The sequence below is a fragment of the Daucus carota genome, chromosome 2 (genome assembly GCF_001625215.2).
Source record: "Daucus carota subsp. sativus chromosome 2, DH1 v3.0, whole genome shotgun sequence".
NCBI lineage: Eukaryota > Viridiplantae > Streptophyta > Magnoliopsida > Apiales > Apiaceae > Daucus > Daucus carota.
The window spans coordinates 38,346,225-38,370,875 of record NC_030382.2 but is presented as its reverse complement, the minus strand read 5'-3'; the positions used below and the strand labels follow the sequence as shown (position 1 = coordinate 38,370,875).

At 34.5% G+C, this 24,651-nt stretch overlaps 3 protein-coding genes across 3 annotated transcripts; all 3 read left to right on the top strand.

The window, feature by feature from the left end:
• The first annotated feature begins 283 nt into the window (after positions 1-283).
• Positions 284-2,130, top strand: LOC135150187 (uncharacterized). Its single transcript, XM_064086333.1, has 5 exons — positions 284-516; positions 833-944; positions 1,044-1,240; positions 1,327-1,447; positions 1,741-2,130. Exons 3-5 carry the CDS (start codon positions 1,096-1,098, stop codon positions 1,877-1,879), a joined length of 405 nt encoding a protein of 134 aa, XP_063942403.1. The 5' UTR covers positions 284-516; positions 833-944; positions 1,044-1,095; the 3' UTR covers positions 1,880-2,130.
• Positions 2,131-6,398: 4,268 nt separating this feature from the next.
• On the top strand, positions 6,399-11,734 carry LOC108210029 (serine/threonine-protein kinase D6PKL1). The gene is made up of 3 exons (XM_017381268.2): positions 6,399-6,718; positions 8,494-10,430; positions 10,705-11,734. The coding sequence occupies exons 2-3, from the start codon at positions 8,635-8,637 to the stop codon at positions 11,546-11,548; spliced, it is 2,640 nt and encodes an 879-aa protein (XP_017236757.1). The 5' UTR covers positions 6,399-6,718; positions 8,494-8,634; the 3' UTR covers positions 11,549-11,734.
• A 6,487-nt stretch (positions 11,735-18,221) lies between these two features.
• On the top strand, positions 18,222-22,137 carry LOC108210062 (serine/threonine-protein kinase D6PKL2). Its single transcript, XM_017381310.2, has 2 exons — positions 18,222-18,929; positions 21,110-22,137. The coding sequence occupies exons 1-2, from the start codon at positions 18,385-18,387 to the stop codon at positions 21,906-21,908; spliced, it is 1,344 nt and encodes a 447-aa protein (XP_017236799.1). The 5' UTR covers positions 18,222-18,384; the 3' UTR covers positions 21,909-22,137.
• The last annotated feature ends 2,514 nt before the right edge of the window (positions 22,138-24,651 follow it).

Sequence of the window (24,651 nt, the reverse complement as noted above, 5' to 3'; positions counted from 1 at the left end):
GATAACTAAGGTCAGGTGATGAGACGTGCCTTTTTGTTGTCTTTGTTTTAATAAGGAGCCAGTTTTGGCTCCCGCCGTAACAACTGCAATGCTGTCTTATCAATCTAAATCTTTCTCGCATCATCATGCCTTGCAGTTTGGAGCGCCAGGGAATCTTCCGCTTTCCTTCTTTGCACCAGGTGAATCACTTCTTCACTGAATTTTTCTTTGATCTTTCTATGTTTATGCATGCATATATACTTGTGCTCAAAATTGCTTAAGCATCTTCTTTGGTGGCCTCTCAACTTAGAGATATCCTTTGATTAGTGTTTTTGATTTTTGGGTTTCTTGGTGTCTCTGGATTGTGGTCTTCTTGTGGGTTTTTTGTGTTCTTGAAATTTAGTTCTTCTCATTTTTTTTAGTGTTTTAGACTTTTTTTTTGTTGTGGCTGAAATTTGGCTTCTAGGGAGGCTGGTGAGGGTGGTCAGTGTTGAAAGAGACCTTGCTGCTTCAGATACTTGGCTCCATGAATATAAGGTGCTTGGATTCTGTATTATGTGCATGAAATTTCCGATGAAAAAGTCGAATTTTGTATGTTTCTTTACAAGGTTTTGTGTTGCAATTCATGCTTTGATGATGAAGCCATCTTAAGATTAGAGACTTTCTTCATCTGCAGAAGCTTTTTGGTTTAAAAGTCTGCTATGATGTTATCAGAAGTGATTAGTAATGTATTGTTTTGTTTACAAGATTGCATAATTTATGTTTGGTTCCTGCTGGCGGCAGTTTTGTCTTAATTTGCAAGTATCCCAGTGGCTAACAGATGAACAAGTGTTGTTTGTTCAATTGCATGCAGACCATTTGTTACTTGCTATGATCCCAGAGGAGTTGTGAATTGCGGGATTAGAAAGCACAGGAATTCTAAAAAATTGGAGGAGAGGCTTGAGCAACCGAAACTGCTCAAAAAGGTAAATATAAATGACTGCTTATTTCGTTTGTGTCTCTTTAGTGCCCTCCCTTTAGTTTTGCCTCTTCACATCAAAACTCTGACGCTAGCCACTGATCAGGCCAAATCAATAGCACCATGGCACTCTTGCACCAATTGAAGGCCGTCCTAGCATGACTCCGGTCTTACGTCCTAGGGGCATTGGTTTAAAGTATAACTTACTTTTTTCAACTCTTAAAGCTAGGACAGAGAGAAAAGCTGCTGGTGTTCCTGATTGTGAGGGGGCTGCAACTACAAAAGCCCCGTGGAACACACCTGGTATGCTTGAAAGCTAAAGTTTATAACCTATTATGACTTATTCTTTATTACAATTAATAGATCATCGGTTCTCTATGCTGTTGCAGAGCTCTTCGATCTTTCAGCCCTTGAAGGAGAAACAATTAGAGTGTGGGAAGATGGAACAAAGAGGATTGGTCGGCGTAGCTTTAGTATACTACGAGCTTGCGTGCTGCCTTTGCACAAATGGTAAGTTGCAGGTTCCACCACCCCAGAAAACCAGAGACGACTGTCACTCTTAGTGACCAAGGACTGCCTTTGCGACCTATAAGTCTTTCTTTCAATTATTTAGCTTGATCAAGAATATTAACTTATTATATATTTTTAAACCAACGTCACTGGCTTGCATTACTAAGCAATAACCATTTTGCGTTATGTTAGGTTGTACAGTATTGGTTATGATATCAATTTACTTTACAAAAGCCTGCAATTTTTGATGGTATATCTTAGTATATGTGTGCATATATTGTTTCTAATACTAGGAATGGGACTGTCTCATATTATCAAATTTGGCATTGGAGAAACAACTTCATACGGCAAGGGAAGAGCTTAGTCAAGCCCTTTACCAGGTTTCTATTTTTTTCGTCATCAACTATTGGTTCTTGTATAAGTTTTATATAATTTCTGTATGTAGATTGATTCAATGTGGTATATCTATGTGTTGGCAGCATGATGCTGCTTGTATAAGTTTTATATAATTTGTCTACGTAGATTGATTCAATGTTCTAACTAGCTAAACAGTTAGAACAGAAGTTTCTGGAATAACAAGAAAGAGAAGGAGATTACCTAATTTACATATGAATATCATGTCAGATAGATGTCCTCTGATTTATGTTTGTCATTGATTCAAATTAATCAAACTGCAAACTACAGCTACGACATACTTATTTAGTTTTCCTTGCAAATGATTTTGTTAACATGAAGTTGGAGACTGGTTATATCTGATTATTTGCTGGTACCAGGTTTCTATTTTTTTCGTCATCAACTATTGGTTCTTGTATAAGTTTTATATAATTTCTGTATGTAGATTGATTCAATGTGGTATATCTATGTGTTGGCAGCATGATGCTGCTTGTATAAGTTTTATATAATTTGTCTACGTAGATTGATTCAATGTTCTAACTAGCTAAACAGTTAGAACAGAAGTTTCTGGAATAACAAGAAAGAGAAGGAGATTACCTAATTTACATATGAATATCATGTCAGATAGATGTCCTCTGATTTATGTTTGTCATTGATTCAAATTAATCAAACTGCAAACTACAGCTACGACATACTTATTTAGTTTTCCTTGCAAATGATTTTGTTAACATGAAGTTGGAGACTGGTTATATCTGATTATTTGCTGGTACCAATATGATTAGTCAGATAAGCTAGCCGTGAATGTGTAATTGTGATGATTTGGCTCTACTGATGGAAGTCTGGTAACTGAACCGATTTTAATTGCACAGAATAGTCAAATGGCCGTTTTCATAATTAGCATTCCATGACAACAATGACACAATTGATATGCAGGACGTGTGGACTAGACTATTTCAGGTTGTAGACGTAGCAACTAGATTAATGCAGGAATTCCAACTGGAATATCTTGAGGATATGTTCTGAGGAACGGTAACTTTACTCTCAAGGCAAAGTGTCTTCCTTCTATCTGGATGCAGTTGTGAAACGGAAGTATAGCATAGCTTACTGCTTCTTTGGAAGATATCTATTGTTTCAATAATAAGAGTTCATACCTTTCTAGGCATCATAAAACAAGTCACGTCCTCTTCTATTTTTAACTGATTAATATTTTAGAGTTTTTTGTTAGGAAAACAAGCTGGAATAATTAAATTGCTTAATAAAACTGTACAGGCTGGATAAAAGAGTAGTCCGGATTTATAATAGAAGCATACAGCTGCAACTGGCATTGTGCTGCTATATGCTTCTATTTTAGTTTTTTTAGCATGCTCTATTTTTGAATGGCCACTTCTCTGTAGTAGGTAACCCTAACCCTATGTGAGACTTTGCTTAAAGTTATATAGGATGTAAACAGAAGTTCTTTCTCTAATTGCTTTTATATCTGCAGGCTGATCAATGGAAACTCAACTAAAGAACATGATCTTGTCACGAAGAATGATCTTGAACACCTGTTGCATCTTTTAGATGGAAAGGGATGGGATAGGCCTTGGCACTATCTCAAGGACCGCTCTGCCTCAAACATGGCATATCAAGCCTGGCACCATGAGCCTGAGGTACACTTGAACTTAACATTGTTATCTGCTTTCATGTGCAATGTTTTAAGTGTTTCAGCTAGTGGTGCATCGTGCTGAGTTGGAAGGAATGAACTCCGAGAATCAGAGACTGAGGGACATGGTGGATGAGGTGACCAACAATTACAACAATCTTCAGAAGCATTTAGTCGCATTTATGAGGCAGCAGCAACAGAAAGTGGATAATAATGAAGTAGAAGCAGATGTTGTTGGTGATATAATAATAAGGGTGAGCAATTTGTAAGACAAAATAGCATGCGAAATACAGTGCCTACGCAGTTCATTGATCTTAGTCACAATCTCTGTTCCCGTGAAAGAAAAACTATATTTTCTTATATTTCAACAACAATTATAGAATAAAAGGATTCAAAAAACTATAAATCATAAATATCTTTTAAAATGTCTTATATTCTATTTTTCTCACTCGCGCGAAGCGCGTTTTTTTCTCTAGTTTATAGATAAGAGGAACGACTATTAATGAGAGGTTTTGGCAGGGAGATTTCTTATAATTAAGTCCTCGTTGATAACTCTGTGAATTAAATATAGTAGATTTGGTCAGATTTAGAAGCAAGAGGATGATAATTCAAGTTACATATATTGTCTGTAGAAGAGCGTATTTTTTCAAAATGACGTTTCACTGGATTCCACTAAATCCAGGAAACCTCAAAATCAATGTTCATGGTGCTCACCCCGCCATTCCTGTTGAAAATGGTAACAACAATACTACTGAAGTAATGCATCATAAGTCTAATGGTATGCTCCGTCATGTCACTGTGAGCATCATTCCGTTCTTTTGCGTTTCAGAAATTAATTATGGACTATCTATATTCTGTTACGGGCAATAATCAAAGGATACAAATTTGTGATTCTTGATATAAACAATATAAAAGCATTCAGAGTCATAAAAAATTTCATTTAGGTGCTCATGTTGAGGTTTATGACCTTGTATCCGAGAACGATATCTTGATTAAAGATAGACGATGGATGTGTTTTCAGCTCGTAATAGCGTGGTGTATATTGTAGCTTGGCTTGGAAAGGATGTGTCTCATAGGCTCTATACGCTCACAGGATGATAGGAGTAATGGAAGAGTTTTTAGATGATTGGGATATGAGAATATGTGTGGACCATCCTGACTTATGAACGTTTTGATCCCAAATGAAGCTCAATAGTCGGTGAATTTTGATGAAACACAAGATTTAGCTGATGAGATTATTGGGTTAGCAATGGGTCCAGAAAATGCTCAGGGTGCAATGATCAATAACGTTGTTAATGTACATGGAGTGACCAATGAAGGCAAGCAATGACAGGTGGTTCTCCGAACAGAGCTCAAGCACTTGTAGTAAAATGGAGTGGAAGAAGTTGGTAAGCCATGGGAGCCTGGCAGGTGTTTCAAGCAGGAATCTTGGACAATGAAATTCTTTTTGGTCGGGATCCTCCAACAGATAATATATATTAATGATAGATGTATAGTTACTCACAACTAATGTTTTAGTTATAGTGGGTGTTTGGGAATACAGCCTATGGGCTTAAAAACTCGAAAGCCTGTTCTCTCTTTGGGAATACCTTTTGAAGTGCTTATTCCAACCAAAAAAAGCCCAGCAAAAAAAGCTTGATTTCCTAGCTTTTCTTCTTCCTACTCAGCTTCTAACTTCTTTCTGGACCAACTCAGCAGATCTCTCTCGCTGCAAACAAGAAGCTGGTAGTTGGCTGCATTATATTATGTTTCATGCTAGATTGCTATCGGATTTTACCAGTAATTTTCTTATTTTTTGTTCTTGCTAAACTATTTCATGTATTAATAATAAAAGGTATTTTTTTACTTGTATTAAATAAATATAAGTATTAAATAAATGATGTGCTTTTTTATTTGTATTACCGGCCGTTATTACTTTTTTCTTTTAATGCAAAGTTTAATATTTTGTACTTGTAAAATATTTCATGTATTAATAATAAAAAGTCTTATATTATAATAATTTATTTTTTAAAAGAAAGAAATTATTATATTATAAAATTACGAAATTATACTAACTTATAAGTTAAGTTATCCAAACACTTTAAAAAACTTATAAATCACGTTATTCAAACACTTTTAGCAGCTTATAAGTCCATGCCAACTTCATTTCTATTCCACTTCTTTACTTTAACCAATAAATCACTTCTTTTAAGTCCAACCAAACGGTCCTATAGTTATATGTTCTTGACTCTAAGCATAACAAGAGCAGCTCCAACAAACTCTCCATACATGCTATTTACTTGAATCTGAAGAAGTTGAAGAAAAACATACCTCCAACAGAAAGGTCATCCGCAGATTCTCAAAAACTTTATAAGTGAAGAGTCCATCTATCTTCTCCATTTAAGACCTTTTCAACATTGACTCTTTTAAAATTTAGCTATAAAAATGTACAAAAAAGATGTTAGTGTTATTTTATTAAGAGTTTGACTTTTTTTAAGTCCAAACAATGTCAATATTTTCTCTCGTCCTTTTTATTAAGCGTTTGACTTTTTATATATATTCACAAGTCCTGACTTGAAAAGTGAAATTAATATTTACTTTTTCCCCCTAATAAGATAAGAGAAAGCATATTTTATTAAATACAAAAGAAAAAAGTTACTCCCCATTCTCTATTTTTTTTTATAATTTTTAACATTACTTGACACATATTTCAACGTACATGTGAAATATAATATCATAACTTATTTTCAAAATTTTATTATAAAATTTCAAAATAATTTATAAAATCATATTTTATAAAATTTTATAATAACTGTCAAAGCTGGGAGCGATGGAGTATTAAAATTTGAAAACAGGGAAGTCAATTTTGAATCAATGCACGAGTGTCCTATGTAGCGAGTAAATTTGAATATATTCACAGATTCACACTCATATGTCAGACTGCGGCTTACCTAGCACCTACTCCTAGCTTTGTATTCCCTCTTTCTCTCTCATATTTACTTCCCACTTTTTTGATATTTTTCCGCCAACATATACTCCACAATCCACATACATACATACAATTATAGAGAGAGAGGGAGTGAGAGCTCAACACAAAGCAACCCACATACAGTTTCTCGTGATTATCACTAAAAAGATTCACCCCTTTTACTCCTTTTCGCCGCCCCATTTTTTAATTTTTCCCTCCTCTCCCTTTCCACTCGCTCACTATCTTCATTTTTTCTCTGCCCTTCAGCTTCAAGGTTCTTGTTTTTTAGGTAAAAATCTCATCTTTTTGTGTATTCTGTGTATTGATCTCTTGAATCTTGGTTATTTGCAGCTCCTTTGTTCACTTATTCTGATAAGCTGAGAGAGAGAGAGAGAGAGAGAGAGAGAGAGAGAGATGATTTAGCTCTGAACACCCAAATGTTGGTTTTAGTTTGGATGTCTGTATATGTGTTTAGTTTTAAAATTTGTTGATTTTTTTTAGGAAGTTTGTATTTTTGGGTATATGTACTTGTATAGATGTTTAGTTTGTAAAAAGATTGTGTTACAGTTGTTTAATCATGATCCAAGTAACATTAGCACAAAGGCATATGCTTAAGTGTAGTTTTGTAACTTAGTTGAAACTTAAAATTTAAGTGGGCCTTGTTAAGTTCATTTTTGTTATGAAATTGAACAATGTTTAGTTGATTAGGTTAATCTGCTTCCTGCATCCAAGCAGCAAGTGACGCGGTAACTAATGTGTTTAGGTAATAGGTGATCTAAATTAGCTTATAGCACAGTGCTTGATGAGACAGTCCAGCCATTTATGAGTGTGGTTTAGAGATTTAGGTGAAGGTCGGAATTATCATTGATCACTTGAATTTAGTTTCGAGTATTGAATCTCCCCACTTGTTAGTCAATGCTTTGTGTATGTAGGTCAGACATTAATAGCAATATATAATGTATTAAGTTTAATATCCCCAAATACAAAAAAGATTTGCAGTAATTAATATTTGGTGCCATGATCACCTGCAATGTAATCTGAGTTATCAATGTTAATTATACTACAATTAAGATTCTCAAGTCATAATGAGGACACATGTTCATATAATATGACCAGAATTAGTACTACAAATGAAAGGTATATAAGACCGAAGCATGTTACAAGTTTGGTAAGATATTTGTGGACCGTGGTAGGAGCAAAAATGACACTTTCCAACTGAAAACAGTGCCAGCTTGTTGCCCTATATTATTACCTGCAGGTTAGTAGGTTACAAAAATCAAGCCCCGCGATAAGTGTCAAAAGAAAGTGCAAATGTGGTTATAATCTTTTGTTGTTTACCATCCAAAACTCAATTTTAAGTTAAAAATTAAATGTGCATAATCATTAGCCACACTAATCATGATTGTGTAGCACACATACTGTCACCTAATTATTGCATTCTGAGTAGGAAAACTTTTATTACTAGGGTAATTGGATTTAATTGCTTATAACTTACTATTCATTAAGTATCTTTTCATGTGATACTCGATTTCATCTGATCACTTACCGTGTTAGATAGTTAAATTAATGAAGTAACGCAAGCACAAAAGTAGGAGAAAGAAAATTATTAGTTCAGTTGTCTTCCCAACCTTGATAACTTATCAATGTAATACTCTAATCTGCACTGGTATAGTGGACAGATAGAACGTACATGTACTGGATTGGATGTCTTTATATAATTTGACATAAAAAAAAGTAATTCTTGGCGTCGATAATGATAGTTTCATATAAACGATCAAATGTTAGTGCTTATTAGTACTACTCATGTACTGAATATATGATGTATCGTACTGGGACTGAGGACTAAAAGGTCAATCGATTTTTTACATTTTAAAGTTACAAGGTGATATTGCTATATTAAACCATATGCACAGCAACTAATAAGAAACTGCAAATTTAAAATAAACGGTATGCGCTGGACCCTCCAATGCATGCTAATCAGAGTTTTTTTATTGTTTGTATCATATTATTGAATATCATTATTGGAATTCTGTGAAAAGTTTACCTGCTTTTTGTATGTGGCAGGAATTTTTTGTTTCACTTCAAAAAGAGTCCCAGATTTCCGAATTTACTTACAAATTTTGGAAATCAGTACAACTGACAAAGAGCTGGAGGGAACATGATCTTCGTTTCGAGCTCATCTGCCTTTCAGACCAACTTTAATTAATGGGTTGGAAAATCCATGAGATAAACCTTAATTTAAGTTCTGGAGTTCACATCGGCACAATGGGTATATCAGGTGGTAACAGTGAAATTGAACCTGTTGTAGAATTAGATTATGATGCATCTCGGGAAAAGCATTACCTGCAAAAGCCAGGACAAAAATATTCGATAGAAGATGATATTAACCGATTATTTGAAGCAATCGGATTCCAGGCATCTGGTAGAGGTATGGGCCCATCACAAACTTTGAGGGAGAATTTACATAAAAAATATATGAAACGACCAGTCAGAGTTAGTTCATCTCAAGCATTGGGAATTGGAATTTCAGAGCCTGCTAGTCTGAAGCAGGCACTTCGAGGATTATGCATCTCTCAGGCCTCTGAAATGGCTGCTACTAAAAGATTGTCAAAATTGGGAGGCTCGTCACAAATTTCGGAGGTGGGGACTAATAAGAAAATGTACCGCTCTGTGGTAGTTGAGGCTGGTAAATTTGGCAATCCCATAAATGAGGTTACTGGGAATTTGTTGGAAATCTCCCTTTTTCCAGAAACAAGCACTTCAGATATATCAGAGACGTTACCTAAATCTCAACAGGCACTGGACGCGGAAGTATCAGAGAAAAATGCTACTTCTACTCGTTTGGCAGACGTGTCATTTCAAAAAGATAGTGTCACCAGGATGTCAAAACAATCAGAGACTGTTTCCCTCACTGCTGGTATTGGTAGTAGGATCTCATATCTGAGGTTAGGGCGGAGGGCAAAGAAATCGTCACATTCAGCATTGGTCCCTCATAGTGGTAAGCAGCTCCCAGTACTAGATGAGATCATTCCTGACTCTGATGAAAGTTTGATTCAGTCAACATGCAAAGGAAATGATCAGAAAAATCAGTGCCATATTGCGGATTCGTTACCTGGTTCCGAAACTAGCAAAAAGGTTTCAAAATCTAAGAAAATTGATCCCAATCTAATCAAATTCGCTTTGAGGAACAAGAAATTTGTCAAAAGGAAACTGAAGCAGGAACCAGATTCTGCAGAGACCAGTGGCACTCATAGTCGTGGAGTTTCTGATAATGATTCGGTCCCTTGTCTCGGCAAACTGATCAGTCACACACCTGACACTGTAGAAAAGACTCCATGCAAAGAGAAAGAGCGAGAATCTCCAGCTTCAAGTAGTACAAACATTAGCAGTAAATTGAGTCTAAGTTCTGTAGACTCCAGTGCTCACAAATTAGGTTTTAGTTCAGTATGTAGTGAGAGACAGAAAACTATTGTACTAAGAGCTGATGAAAAATCACATTCGGGAGATAAAGGGGATTTTTCTCAGAGTTCAAAGAGCAGCATCGGGGAGTATAGCAGTTCTACAACCTTTAGTGAGGAGAGCAATTTAAGTGGGTCTCATGCCTGCTATCGGCCTCACATGTCAAAAGATACAAAATGGGATGCCATTCAGCGTGTCCTAAATCAGCACGGAAGTTTAGGTTTGAGGCATTTTAAGTTGCTTAGGAAACTTGGTGGTGGGGACATTGGTAATGTGTATCTTGGGAAGCTTACTGGTGCAGAGTGCCTGTTCGCTGTGAAAGTGATGGACAATGAGTTTTTGGCTGCCAGGAAGAAAATACCCAGGGTTCAAACAGAAAGAGAGATACTGCAAATGCTAGACCACCCATTTCTCCCTACGCTTTATGCACAATTCATGACAAATAAATTCTCCTGCTTGGTTATGGATTATTGTCCAGGTGGAGATCTTCATGTTCTTCGGCAGAAGCAACTGAGCAAGAGTTTCTCTGAACCAGCAGTAAGGTAGAAAATTTCATTTTGCTTGAAGCTTTTGTATAGTACAACTATATTCAATTAAAAAAATCATCTCTACCCAAATATAAAGAGTATTAGTATTTAGATAAAGGCATACATGCTATTTTGGGATTTTGCCCGAGAGCTGTACACAATGTTTTTAAGTTTCGGTATACTTCTCGATTCCATTAAATATGCAATGAACTTGACCTTTGTAGCTTTTCTACTATATCGATTTACGATTCAGCAAATATCTTGGTCTAATATTGTGTAACCATGGCAGATTTTATATTGCTGAGGTCCTTCTCGCACTCGAGTACCTTCACATGCTTGGAGTTGTATACCGTGACTTAAAACCAGAAAATGTTTTGGTCCGAGAAGACGGTCACATCATGCTTACTGATTTTGACTTGTCACTCAGATGTGCTGCTACTCCGACACTACTGAAATCTTCTCCACCGATTAAATCCCCAAAAAGAGTTTCGAGTCCATGCACAGATTCTAGATGCATAGATCCGTTTTGTCTCCAACCAGCATGGCAAGTTCCGTGCTTCACACCCAGGCTTGAATCAAGAACCAGGAAACTAAAATCTGATCTAGCTGCTCAGAGCAGCCCAATGCCACAGCTGATAGTGGAGCCAACAAGTGCCCGATCAAATTCTTTTGTGGGCACTCATGAATATCTAGCCCCAGAGATCATAAAGGGGGAAGGTCACGGTAGTCCAGTTGACTGGTGGACACTTGGCATTTTCTTTTATGAGCTTTTATATGGCAAGACACCTTTCAAAGGTACTGGAAGCGATGATACATTATGCAATGTAGTATCTTCAGAGTGTGTCAAGTTTCCCGAAAGCCCGATGATAAGTTCACAAGCTATAGATTTGATGAGACGATTATTGATAAAGGACCCGAAAAGCAGGTTAGGTTCCGTGAAAGGGGCAGCAGAAATCAAGCAGCACGCCTTCTTCCACGGCTTGAACTGGGCTCTGATTCGGTGTGCAGTACCACCTGAACTTCCAAAATTTTGCGACATAAGGAGTGCCACTTTGGATATATGTTTGCATAATAAAGATGATGTTGACACTGGAGAACATTTTGAGTTTGAGATGTTCAGGCAAAACTTCTGATTTTGTAAGAATATAAACATACGGCTCTTCGTGATCAGACATCAATGTTGTATAATAATATATGTATAGATCATAGTGTACAATATTTATAGGCAGATGCAAGTTACTAAAAATGTCTAATACCAAGTTTACTACTTGCTACATTACACTTTTCTGGCAACATTGTTTAAATGATATTTGATTCTAGGATAGTATGACTTTAATAAAAGAAATTATATATCTATGTTAATTAGAGAGACTATGGCTCTGGAACAGGAACAGGAACAGGAAGCAAGCAGCAAAGAAGATATCCCCACGTAAACAAGTCTGACCATGCATAAAGCAAAGCAATAAAATCAACATGTCTTGACTAAATAATCTCATTCTCCATGGAATATATATATAGGGGCTTATTCCACTACAAACCACACTCTCATACAAACCTAAAAACCACTATTTCCACTCCCATTTTTGCTATGAGCACTCCAATCTTTTTATTTTTTATTTTTTTTTAATTTTCAGGGGGGCCCACTGCTGACATCATCTGCCACGTCAGCACCTGCTGACGTGGCACTGCCACATCAGCTGCCACGTCAGCACCGGGTCAGCCCACTGCTGACGTGGCAGATGACGTGGCACTGCCACGTCAGCAGGTGCTGACGTGGCAGATGACGTGGCACTGCCACGTCAGCAGTGGGTGTGGCCCAGTGCTGACGTGGCAGTGCCACGTCAGCAGTGGGGCCCCTGCGCTGACGTGGCGTGGTGACGTGGCGGGGTGGAAAGTGTAAGTTTGGGGAAGTTGATGGCAAAGCTAGGGGGGGATATTGTTAGTTTTTAAGAGTTTGGGGGGATATTTGTTTAGTTTTGAAATTGGTTTTTAGGTTTTTATGATAAAGTTGGTTTGTATTTGAACAAACCCCTATATATATATATATATATATATATATATATATATATATATATATATATATATATATATATATATATATATATATGGGAACAGGTCCACAGCCACCGGTGGATAAAGACCGGTTTCCAGCCACCAAATCATAACCACTCGTTGCTGTGATCCTACGGTTGAAAAAGAGACTCCCCGCAATGAAACATTGCAATCCCGCAATGAAACATTGCGGGTATACTTGTCCCCGCAATGAATCATTGCTGGGATACAAGTCCCCGCAATGTTTCATTGCTGGGAGTCTCCTTTTTTTCCTTGGACCCTTTTACCCCTCCTTTCACATATCATATGCCTTGTAGAGTTTATTTAACATTTTAAATTATATTAAAAATATTGTTAATATTAGAAGTAATGAGAAAATTTTAATTTTTCTTAGTACAATATATGAATAATTTTCTATCTAATTTCTATATATTTTTATCTTATTAAATATTTTATGTCTTTTTGCTATACGAATAATTTTACTTATTTGAACACTACTGCTTGTTTCTTAAATATATCGAACATATGTTTGAACTACATAGTTCACATGCTCTTTTAAGGTTGATTTACTTTTTGCAGCTAAAGTTGAATTATTTTATTACAAATTATTCATTTTTTCCAATTCTCTTTTGTACTGGTAGTGTTTTCAAATATACTCGAAAATACTAAAATCAAAGATGAATATCGAAATTATGAATTAACATCACTTAAATTGGTCGAATATTATTAAGAACATATAAGAAGAGTTTTTTTGACAAATTATTAACTTTTTCCAGTTCTCGTATGTAAAAGTAGTGTTCTGAATATATATTCGAACAAATGCAAATCAATAATACTCAAACAAAAACAAATCAAAGAAAAATATCTAAATTATTAATAAATGTTACTTAAATTAGTGAAATATTAGTAAGAACACATATATTAATATTTTTTAGCTGAAGTAGTATAAATTCTTACAATTTATTGAACTTTTTAAAATATTTTAAACAAAACAAGTAATATTTTCATCCCCGCAATGTTTCATTGTGGGGATAGTTTACATAATTTTCATCCCCGCAATGATTCATTGCGGGGTGTTAAATTTGATTAACAAGGTGGTGGGTTGAGGTGGATAGTTTTTGTTGAAAAAGACACCCGCCATGAGTCATTGTGGGTATGTTTTTTTTCTAAAATAGACCCCGCATTGATTCATTGCGGGGTGTTTTTTTTTTTAAAAGATACCCGCAATGATTCATTGCGGGGTTTATTAACTACCCCGCAATGAAACATTGCGGGGTTGCAATGTTTCATTGCGGGTAGTCCTTCTCATCCAACGGACAGGATCTGGTGGTTTGCTATCCAACGGTGGCTATATATTTAGGCTTATATGCCTTACAAATTAGTATGTGTTCTAATAATTCTCGGGTGAGCCAGAGTCGAACGCGGTGTCCCGAGACAACAGAGGATAAGCCCACCACTTGGGATATCCAATCGTGCTCTCCATGGAATATATTTTAGTTATCACAGGTTTGTCAAAGAACCAATGATTATATATGAATTTGCGTCAGAGAAAAGAATAATATTCCCCCCATTCTAGAATAATAATCAATTGACTTTTAATGTGATTTAAATGCAAAATCATATATTTTTACCTATTTTTTTCAAATTCTTTTTCATAATAAAAATTCAGTATCTATTTTTTCATATCAAAAAAAATTAAAAAATAATATGTAATAGGTGTTTTTATATCTCAAACAAAAAAAATCAAAACAACCATTATATATTGGGACATAATGAAATATAAAAAAGTCCAAAATTTAAGAAAATAATTTAACAACAAAAACAATAGGAGCATAAATATGTGAGCTAGGAGAATTATCTATGTCATCTATTATTAAGTGAACTCCGATCATAAATTTAAATTTGACCATTAAATTATTTAAATTTAGGACATGATTCAAATCCTATTCTAGTCATTTGATCTAAATATAAATTTATATTCATTTATCATTATCATATTTATATATTTTAATTTTAAATATTTTGAAAAAAGATTAACTAATGTCATCATTAATTATAATAATAACATTAATAACTACACAAAAATAAAATGTTACAAAATAATTTAAAAAGATAAAATGGTACTTAAAAATAAATTTAAATTATTAAATATTATATAGATACTAATTCTCAGAATTAGTATATTATTCCTACAGATGCTCAATTAATGTATTTTAAAGTATTTAAAATTGTATTATCGTAAATTATTTATCTTGTATTATTTTGTTTCATGATATTAAAAGGGTATTCATACTCGCCGTGTGCTTTTCATGTATTACGAGATTTTATTTTATAATTAAATATCTTTAATAACATGCATCAAATAATAAAATAGTAATATTTTAATATAAAAATATTTGGATTAGTAAATAATAGTGGTCCAAATTTAGACTAACTATTCAGATCCAAATTTAGATATTTTTTAATCCATCTTCGGAGTTATTTCATACCGTCACAAATTTAGATTTTTAGATATGTTTGGAACCTTGGCCTGAGTACAATTTTGGGGTGCTCCTTCAGTGATGCGCTGTAGACAGTGTTTTGAACGCATTATCCAGGAGGCAAGAAGTAAGGAGTGAGTCAGTCGACCCAGATGAATCTTGTGGCTGAAACCCAGTGTGTAAACTGTGATGCGAAGGTTCAAGCAGACAAGCTGAGGATTGCATACCAAGAGCAAGATGGCTATCATTGCGCCTCATAAATGATCAGTTAAAATGTGAGAAATATATTAATCCTTAGGTCCTTTTTAGTGTCACGTTTGATTTTGTATCGGTCAAACTAACACTGAAATTTGTTATTATTTTATCAATTGATAAAATAGAAAAAATATGTCATCGAAATTAACTTTTAATCTACTTTAAGATGTAATCTTCAGTTTTTAAAAATAATAAAAGAGTAACTTATAATCTTTGATAAAAAGTTAATTAATTTAACTAATAAAAATAAAAATGTGACAACTAAAAAGTACGTAAGGAGTTATTGTTTAGACTTTAGAGTAATGCTCTGGTGACTGACTATTGCTAAATATCAATTATTTGATAGGTACGCAATTCTTAAAATAAACTCTTGCAACCATAAACGTTTTTCTAAATTATTTTAGATTTTGGGAATCTAAATCTAATTATATGTTTTCTACATTATTATGTGTTATTACAACATATAATATATAAAAGATGATATTTTTTGCATGTGCGATTCTGTTGCACAACGCTAATGATACTCGGTTTTTTTTACATTTCTCGTTTGAAATGTCGAAACTGTTCATGACATGAGACAAATTACTAATTTGCGTATAATTTATAGGACCAAATATATTCATGAGTGATCTTGTTGGATTCGTAAATACTTTAATACAATAAAATTTTTATATTTAACACTAACACGAAATTAAAGATATGAATGATTAAAAATGTGCATTGGCAAACGTGAAAAAGGTAAACGGGACAAATATTAAGAGACGGATGGAGTGCTAAAATTAAGACTAAAGATTCTTAGGCTAAGATCATCTCCAACGATGTTGGCTAAAAGTGGTTGACTAAATTAAACCTGTAAGAGCATCTCCAACCATCTAAAGCCCTTGGCTAAAAGATGAGTTGGCATACCTAAAATAAAAAGATTTAGCCAACAGCTTCAAAATCTCAACTCCAACGATGATGAGCTGTTGTCTATAAATTTAGCCAACCTCCTATGGATGGCTAAATTTGTCGAACCTCTACAGGTCTGTAAGAAAATCTGTAGGAAGATTGTACATCATTTATTACCATATTGAACTGATATATTCTATTTTAACAATTTAAAATATTAATAACATACTATTTTTAAATTATAGCCAACCAATATAGCCAGTACCATTGTAGCAAAATGTCTTACAGGTTCAGCAAATTTTACATAATGTCTCACAGGTCCAATTTAGCCAGCGATTATAGCTAACGCCGTTGGAGATGCTCTAAGATATTATGTAAAATTTGTTGAAGCTGTAAGCCATTTTGCTTCGATGGTACTGGCTATAGTAGTTGGCTATATTCCAGAAGTAGTAAGTATTATTCTTTCAAGTTGTTATAAATAGAATGTATATTATCATATGGTAATAAATGATACAAAATTCTGCTACAGATATTGCTACAGGCTTGTAGTGGTTGGCCAAATATAGCCAACATCAATTGGTTGGCTATATTTTTAGACAAGGGTTATGTGTGGTTGGAGTAGAGCATAATTTAATGAATTTTAGCTTTGTGTTTTGATGGGTTGGAGATACTCTAAGGGTTCTAACTTCTTGAAGGGTTGTTTGGTTAGAGAGAGAGGGTATTAGATTCGAACTAATAACCCGGTTAAGCTAATATGAGTTTGAGGTATCATTTCTAATATTAGATGTTTAGTTGAGTGGTAGAATGAATATGGTTGAATTATAATATCTATAAATTATTAATTATAATTAATTTAAAGTATTATTAAATTAATATTTATATACATTTTTTAGTCATTAATTTCATTTTATACTAATAATTTACGTGAAATGATATAAATAGTAATGAAAATAAAAGAAAAAATATTTGATTTCTGAAACCCATGTTTTATATTTTCATAGCCACCCCCCCCCCCTTAGTATGAAAATCTCATAATTTGTGGGTTTGAGAAATACGTTTGATGAAAGAAATTTTTATAAAAAATCCGGGGATCGGGGTGGGGTCGGTGATTCGTATCTCCCCCGATCCCCGACCCCGATTGTGTGTGTGTGTGTGTGTGTATATATATAATACTAAATAAATTATTAAAAATAGATATCTTTTATAATATTATTAAAATTTAAAAATTATCTTTATTTTTATTGGTAGATTATAATTATATTGTAATATAACATATTTTAAAATTTTTGAATTGTCTTTTATTTATATTATAAGTCAATTTTAATATGATTTGATGTTGAAAAAATATGAGATAATATCATTTTATTAGTATATTAGGAGTTAGTATTTTGTTTTTTTATTAAAAAGTATATTATATATTATAAAATTATTACTTTTTCATTAAAATATAAAATTCCCTGAATCCACACGGGGATCACCGTTCCCCGTTCAGGGCGGAGATCGGGGAGGAAAAGATTTTCCATTCGGGGTGAGGTCGGGTATGGGTTTTGAATTCGGGGATTGGGGGCGAGATAGCACTCCCCGACCCCGAAGTACCCCGCGCCCATCCCTATATATACGTATACCGATATTTCTTATTTGTTTTGCAAATAACTAACTAATAAATTGCTGATTTTAACTAATTGATCTATATACATATCAGCCCATTATTATTAATATGAGCTAATCAATTAATTGGAATAACTTCTAGGAATATCTGGTATTTTTTCCGTAAACATTATCCTTATACTATGTGGGTGTTTGGAGGGGCTTAAAAGCCCTGCTTCTGGACTTTTAAGTTAGAAGCACTTATTCATACCGTTTGTGTAAAAAGTCGAGAAGCATTTATAAAAAGCTAGCATTCCTAGCTTTTGTTTCATGACTTCTTTTGCCAAACAATTTAATCACTTATAAGTCTCAACTAACTTCAAATTTCTACTTCACTTATTTTACTTTAAACAAGAATCACTTATTTTAAACTCATCCAAACAGTCCCTATCTAATACTATAATATTCCGCAACTTTTTCTTAATGAAAAAAGCTACTCTCGAATTACAAAGATTTACTTTAACATTTGACACATGAAACATCCACAATAACAAAAGCCCAAACACAAACAACGACCACACCACACAAGTCCACAACTACAAGTAGCAGAAGACAAGAAAACTCAAAACTCCAAAACATAGAGCCATTTTTACACCCCCTCCCTCTCTCCCTCTCCCATCACTCACTCTCCTCTCTCCCACTCTCCCATGGAGCCACCATGGATCAGCGACGACCTCGCCGACGATCTCGAAAGCCTGAGCTTCAACTCCACCGCCACCACCACTACCACCGACATCAACCGCAGCATAAGCTCCTCATCCTCCTCCACTTTCACCACCAAACACCACTCCTCCGACCCATGCTGGGACGCCATTCGCCGCCGAACCTCCTCCTCCTCCGCCGCCGACCCTCCCGCCCCCCTCCTCCTCTCCGACCTCAAGTTCATCCACAAGCTCGGCGCCGGCGACATCGGCTGCGTCTACTTGGCGGAGATGAAGTGCCGACAAAACAACGCGGTTTTCGCGGCCAAGGTGATGGACAAGAAGGAGCTGGCTAGTCGGAACAAAGAGGGGAGAGCTAAGACGGAGCGCGAGATTCTCGAGATGCTGGAACACCCTTTTTTGCCCACGTTGTATGGGTTCTTGGATTCTCCTAAATGGACTTGTTTGCTCACCGAGTTTTGTCCCGGCGGGGATCTTCATGTTCTGCGCCAACGCCAGCCTGCCAAGCGGTTTCACGAATCCGCTGTCAGGTACGTAAACGTAAACAATTGACTGGGACGGAGGGAGTACATGGTAGTGTCCTTAGATTTAATTAATTGTAAAATTATGCGTAATTTTAAAATTTTCTTGCCTTATGAGATGACATGATTTTTGGGTCCAATCCCATAAATTTAGAAATCTAAAAATTGGTATAGATGAAGAAATATTTGGATATATATGGTAAATTGGTAATGAACATTGAGGGATGTGATTAGAGATAATAATTGTGGTGGAGAGGCTGGAGCCAGTTGTCAGATGAATGCCCCCACACTGGTCATTGTCTAGTTGAGTTCATGAAGATCTAGTAGTATCATAGACTGTTCGTACACACTTTCAATTTTACTTTTTCTGATTTACTCCCTCCCCCACACCCACTTCAAGTTAAAATTTAAAGTGTCATGTACTCTACTGATTGTGTAAGTTTTTGGGGCAGTGTGTTGTAGTGCTCATCTTGAACACCAAGATTAGATTAAACACTAGGATTAATCTATATGATCAAGGGTTTTTAAGTAATGCAGATTATGATGGTTCGTTGGTTAGTTTTACCGGGCGTGCTCTGGTGCACGTGATATCGTAAAATTTTAATCCAAATTGTTGGAATAAAATGAGGTTTTTTATGTGCTCATGTTGCTTCTTGGTATGTACACACACATGGTCACATGTTACTGATACAGTCATATGTGCTTGGTGGTATGGTTCATTTCAGAGCCTCAAGTTGACTCCATGATTTTACTTGAACTTGTTTGGCTCCGATTTTTCTTTGCAAGTGAAAAGCACCCAGTTTTGTTTTTTTGGTAAACCTTTGGGTGCATGTGTGAATATGATTATTTATTTATCGCGAAAAGACAAAATAGAACCTCAGAAAGGGAAAAAATTAAACCGTCCAAACAAAAAATGGCAAGTATGTTAGTTATCATCTTATCTGTGAAATAATGATTTATTTTTACATTTCCAAGGAGTAGATTGGCATCTGTTGAGGGAAATAGGGCTTAATTACCTCCCATACTTTCCTTTCTAATTTAAAATTGAGTCATTATTTGGATGCATGTGAAGAAGTACTTTATTTACTGTTAATGCTGGGGATAAGAAGCATAAATTATGGAATTTTTTAACCTACTTGCTTGTCTAACTTCCAAGGAAGGGTAGCACAGAAGCCAATATCATGGGGCTCTAGTTATTATTTTTCCTGGATTTATGGGATTCTTATTTTTGTTAACTTCCCTGATTAATTTTCTGGCCTTAAAGTTCTCAGTAATCCTGTTCAAGTTTATGCAAAAAAACAGTACAGTAAGATACACGTTACGTGGTTATGTTCTCAAACATGACTCTATTATAAGATAAATGAGGAAGTTTTTCTGGGTAGCTGACATTTTCTTGTAATGTATTTAAATTATAAGTGCAGGAGGAAGAAATATGAGAATCGAACTCTAAACATCTATAGATTTGGGAGCAGAATTTCCTTCGCTATACCATTATTGATTTCCCATTTAGAGATTATCACTAATTACTTATTAGAGTAGACGATACTTTGTTCCTAAATGTATACCTTTTTGCTTGTTTTATTATTTTTTGAATTGCGGCCAATTTTATGGTAATTTAGCATCAACTTATGTCTTAGTTATTGAGCAGGGAAACAATAATATTGCTTACCTACATATGTTGATAACTGTCTCACAAAAGGTATGATATTTGTTAAATGCTTAAAGTTTTAGAGTTGTGATGTCTTCTAGAGTACCACAAGATGTGTCAATATAATATCCGTGAAAATGGAAGACAACAACGAGTCAGTATCCTCCATTGTATAGAAGACAAAAAACAAATACCTGCTCTCATCTGGAGTTGTAATATTATTGTAAAGTAAACATCTAGTATATACATGGTGTTTATCCGGAAGGAACACATGGGTCCCGACCTCATTGCATGGTGCTTCCTGTTCTTGCTCTCTTCTTTTCCTATTTATAATTCTGAGATCACCAGTTGTACTTTGTTGGTCTAAGTGCAATTATATTATTGTTAATGTCAGTTTAATTACTTTTTTATTGGATGCTGCGGTGATGAACTAATATGATAAAGAAATTATAATTCATTGCTTTATTAGTCTTACTAGATTAATGAAGTTCTCTGTGCTAAAGTCAATTTGCAAACACTAATTTATCTTCATTATTTGTAGGTTCTACGCCTCTGAGGTGGTGGTAGCTATAGAATATGTTCACATGATGGGAATTGTTTACCGAGATCTAAAGCCTGAAAATGTTTTAGTCCGATCTGATGGCCACATTATGCTCACTGATTTTGATCTATCGTTAAAATGTGACAGCTCGACGTCGACTCCTGCTCAAATTATTTCCAACCAAGACCCTCTTGGCAAACCTTTCAGAAGTGAGTATCACATTGATCCTCCTCCATTTGCTTCATCCTCGTGCATTCTTCCCAACTGTATTGTCCCAGCGGTCTCATGTTTCAATCCAAAACTCAAGAGAAAGAAGAAGCCTATTCATCACAGTGGACCTGAATTTGTGGCTGAGCCGGTAGATGTTAGGTCAATGTCATTTGTTGGGACACACGAGTATTTGGCACCAGAAATTGTGTCTGGTGAGGGCCATGGCAGTGCAGTTGATTGGTGGACATTAGGGATTTTTATATTTGAACTGTTTTATGGTGTGACGCCCTTTAGGGGTATGGACAATGAACTTACCTTAGCAAACATTGTGGCTCGAGCCCTCGAGTTTCCTAAAGAGCCAACAGTTCCAGCAACGGCTAAAGACCTAATCTCACAGTTGTTGGTCAAGGATCCGGCAAGGCGACTGGGGTCCACTAAGGGTGCATCAGCTATTAGACAACATCCATTTTTCCAAGCAGTCAATTGGGCTCTTCTAAGATGTACGTCACCACCTTTCATTCCTCCTCCTTTTACCCGAGATGTTTTCTCCGACGAAAGCTGCCCTGAAACTCCTGTGGACTACTTCTAATGTCAATACATACTCTCTATGTAGCACAGTTGGCGAGTTAATTAGTTACTCCTACTCAACGATACCTCATGCAAGCACATCTTGTTCGTGCACATTTTGGGATTTATCAAGCACAATGCAGCATTCTTGCTATGTAATTATAAAATTTATTGCGAAGAGGAAGATTATATTCTATCTGAGAATAAATTTCGAACAAAACTGATATGTAAGGTTAGTTGGCCTTGTTCAAGTCTTGATGGAGGCCCTCTTAGCATGTGGATACAAAACTATTAATTGGTTGTTGGCCAATTGTCTCTTACAATGTCAAAAATTTATGTCAAAAACTTCTTCTTACAATGTCAAAAATTTGGCTATATACATGCAAACATAATACTGATATTTATGTGTCTATGAAAGATGGTAGCGGTGGTTAATGTAATGGGTTGGGCGGGACAAGGGCATGGAATAATGGGGTTAGGCTGGTGAGTGTTTGTTTGTGAAAAAATAATGCCCCCACCCATGTGAAGTTTTTTTGTTGCTAAATAAGAATGGTGGGGTTGGAGAGAGCTGAGCTTTGAATGTGAAATGTGTTTCTCATTATTTCTTATGACAAATCAATATAAGAGATTTGGGTATTGATTTGTGGTTTCATATTGTCTGTGTTGCTTGCATGAACGTAATACTGTTTGCACATGTGGTTTGTGTTGGTCTTGGAGAATGGAATTGAATGACTATGTAATAAATAAAAAATTATAGAGACAAGAGAGAAGGTTTGGAAAAATTAAGGGCCCATTCGGCCAAGCTTAAAAAAAATGACTTCTTACTTAAAGTAAAGAAGTGAAGTATAAGTAAAAAGGTAAATAAGTTAATAAAGTGCTTGGAAAAGAAGCAGAAGCCGTGAGAGGGAAGCTAGCATTCCCAACTCCTTAAAAGTGCTTCTACTTTTTTACACAAACGGATCAAGAAAAGCAGAAGTCAGAACCCAAACAAACCCTAAGTCTGAAGTGTACTCCCTCCGTATCATAATACATGTCCACTTTTGAATAAATCACACATATTAAGAAAAATTAACTTTTGTAAAAAAACCTTCATTTATTATTGTATTTATTGCATTGACCAAGTATAATATGTGGGATATATTTGATCTAGGAAATATAATTTAGTAAGATGTGGTGTAAATTTCATCTAGGAAATACAATTATTGACTACATTGCATTGAAAATTGAAATAGGACAACTAATTTGAAACAATTTTTAGTTATCAAAATTGGACATGTAATATGAAACAGAGGGAGTAGTTTTTTTTTTTTTTTGCTAAAATTGAGTATAGAAGGAGCACAGCATATTCACTCCAGTTTTAATATAGATAGCGAGGAATGGATCGGAGAAGAGAATAAAATATATAATAATTGTTCATAACATCAATTTTCATTTCACTTCTTTCATGTTCATTCATCTCAACCAAATAAAATATTAAATAATATTTTCCTTTCTCCTGCAATGATTAAACCCGATCCCTTTCTTCATGAATGATCCCGTTGATACCTTAACTAAAAATAACTAATATATATTATAAATAAAAATTATATAGATTGTGTAAAAAAATCAACTCTAATATGACATTCTAGTTATGTATAATTTTATTCAACCTTTCTCATATTGATTATATTTGTCCAGTCTCGAAAGACCTATAATAACATTAGACATCATATATCATCATTTTAAAATAATATTTGTCAAATCTTAATACATTTTTAGTGAAACGTCACATCATCCGTTATCATATCTCAAAAATAGAACAAAGTTCCATGTAATCCACATATTTACTGTAGCACCGTAGACCACGTATGTTTTGCAACTATAGAATGGCATAAAAACATTGCAAAATGTGTTATTTTGCAAATCATGTTCTATAAACATCATTATTTTGTTAAAAATTTTGACAATCCTAAACATTCTACAAGTTAAATAGTGAAAAACACATTATTCTGCAAAACATGTTAAGTTTGCAGAACATATTTACATATTACAGAACATATGTGTTCTACTTGTCGAACATAAATGATTTTCAATATTTTTCATGAAATAGTGATATTTATAGAATGAATTTCACAAAATAACAAGTTTCATACATTTTGCAATGTTTTTATGCCATTTTATAGTTGCAGAACATACGTGGTCTACGGTACTACAGTAAATATGTGGACTACATGGAACTTAACTCCTCAAAAATATATTCAATTCATAATAAGTTTTTTTTTGACAGTTCAATTCATAATAAGTTGAAATAATAATAACATACTAATTTTAAGATATTACCAATCATTGTAGCCCGAACTCGTGGAAGTACAATCTTTTCTAAATTCAAATTTTACACAATTTCTTACGAATCTAATTTCAGAGATTATGTTAAACACATTTTACATTGTTTAATATTGTTATATATGCTATAATGAGGGAATCTGATATATGAGTTGATCTTGAAGTTTAATGCGGCTATTTAAGGTTATAAATGAATTATAACATCTATTAACACTAGAATTTAAGATCGTATATGAATCAAAATATTTATTAACAATCTTATAGTTATTTTTTCAAAAAAAGAACAATGTTACGGTTATTGCAATAATAAATTAAGCTTAAATTCAGTTATTAACGAATCTCAGAGTTTGAATATATCGAATTTATAAAAAAACTTAGATATATACAAATACGAAAAATCAATAAATTCAAATATAATTATCAATGACAATCGCGCTTTTCTC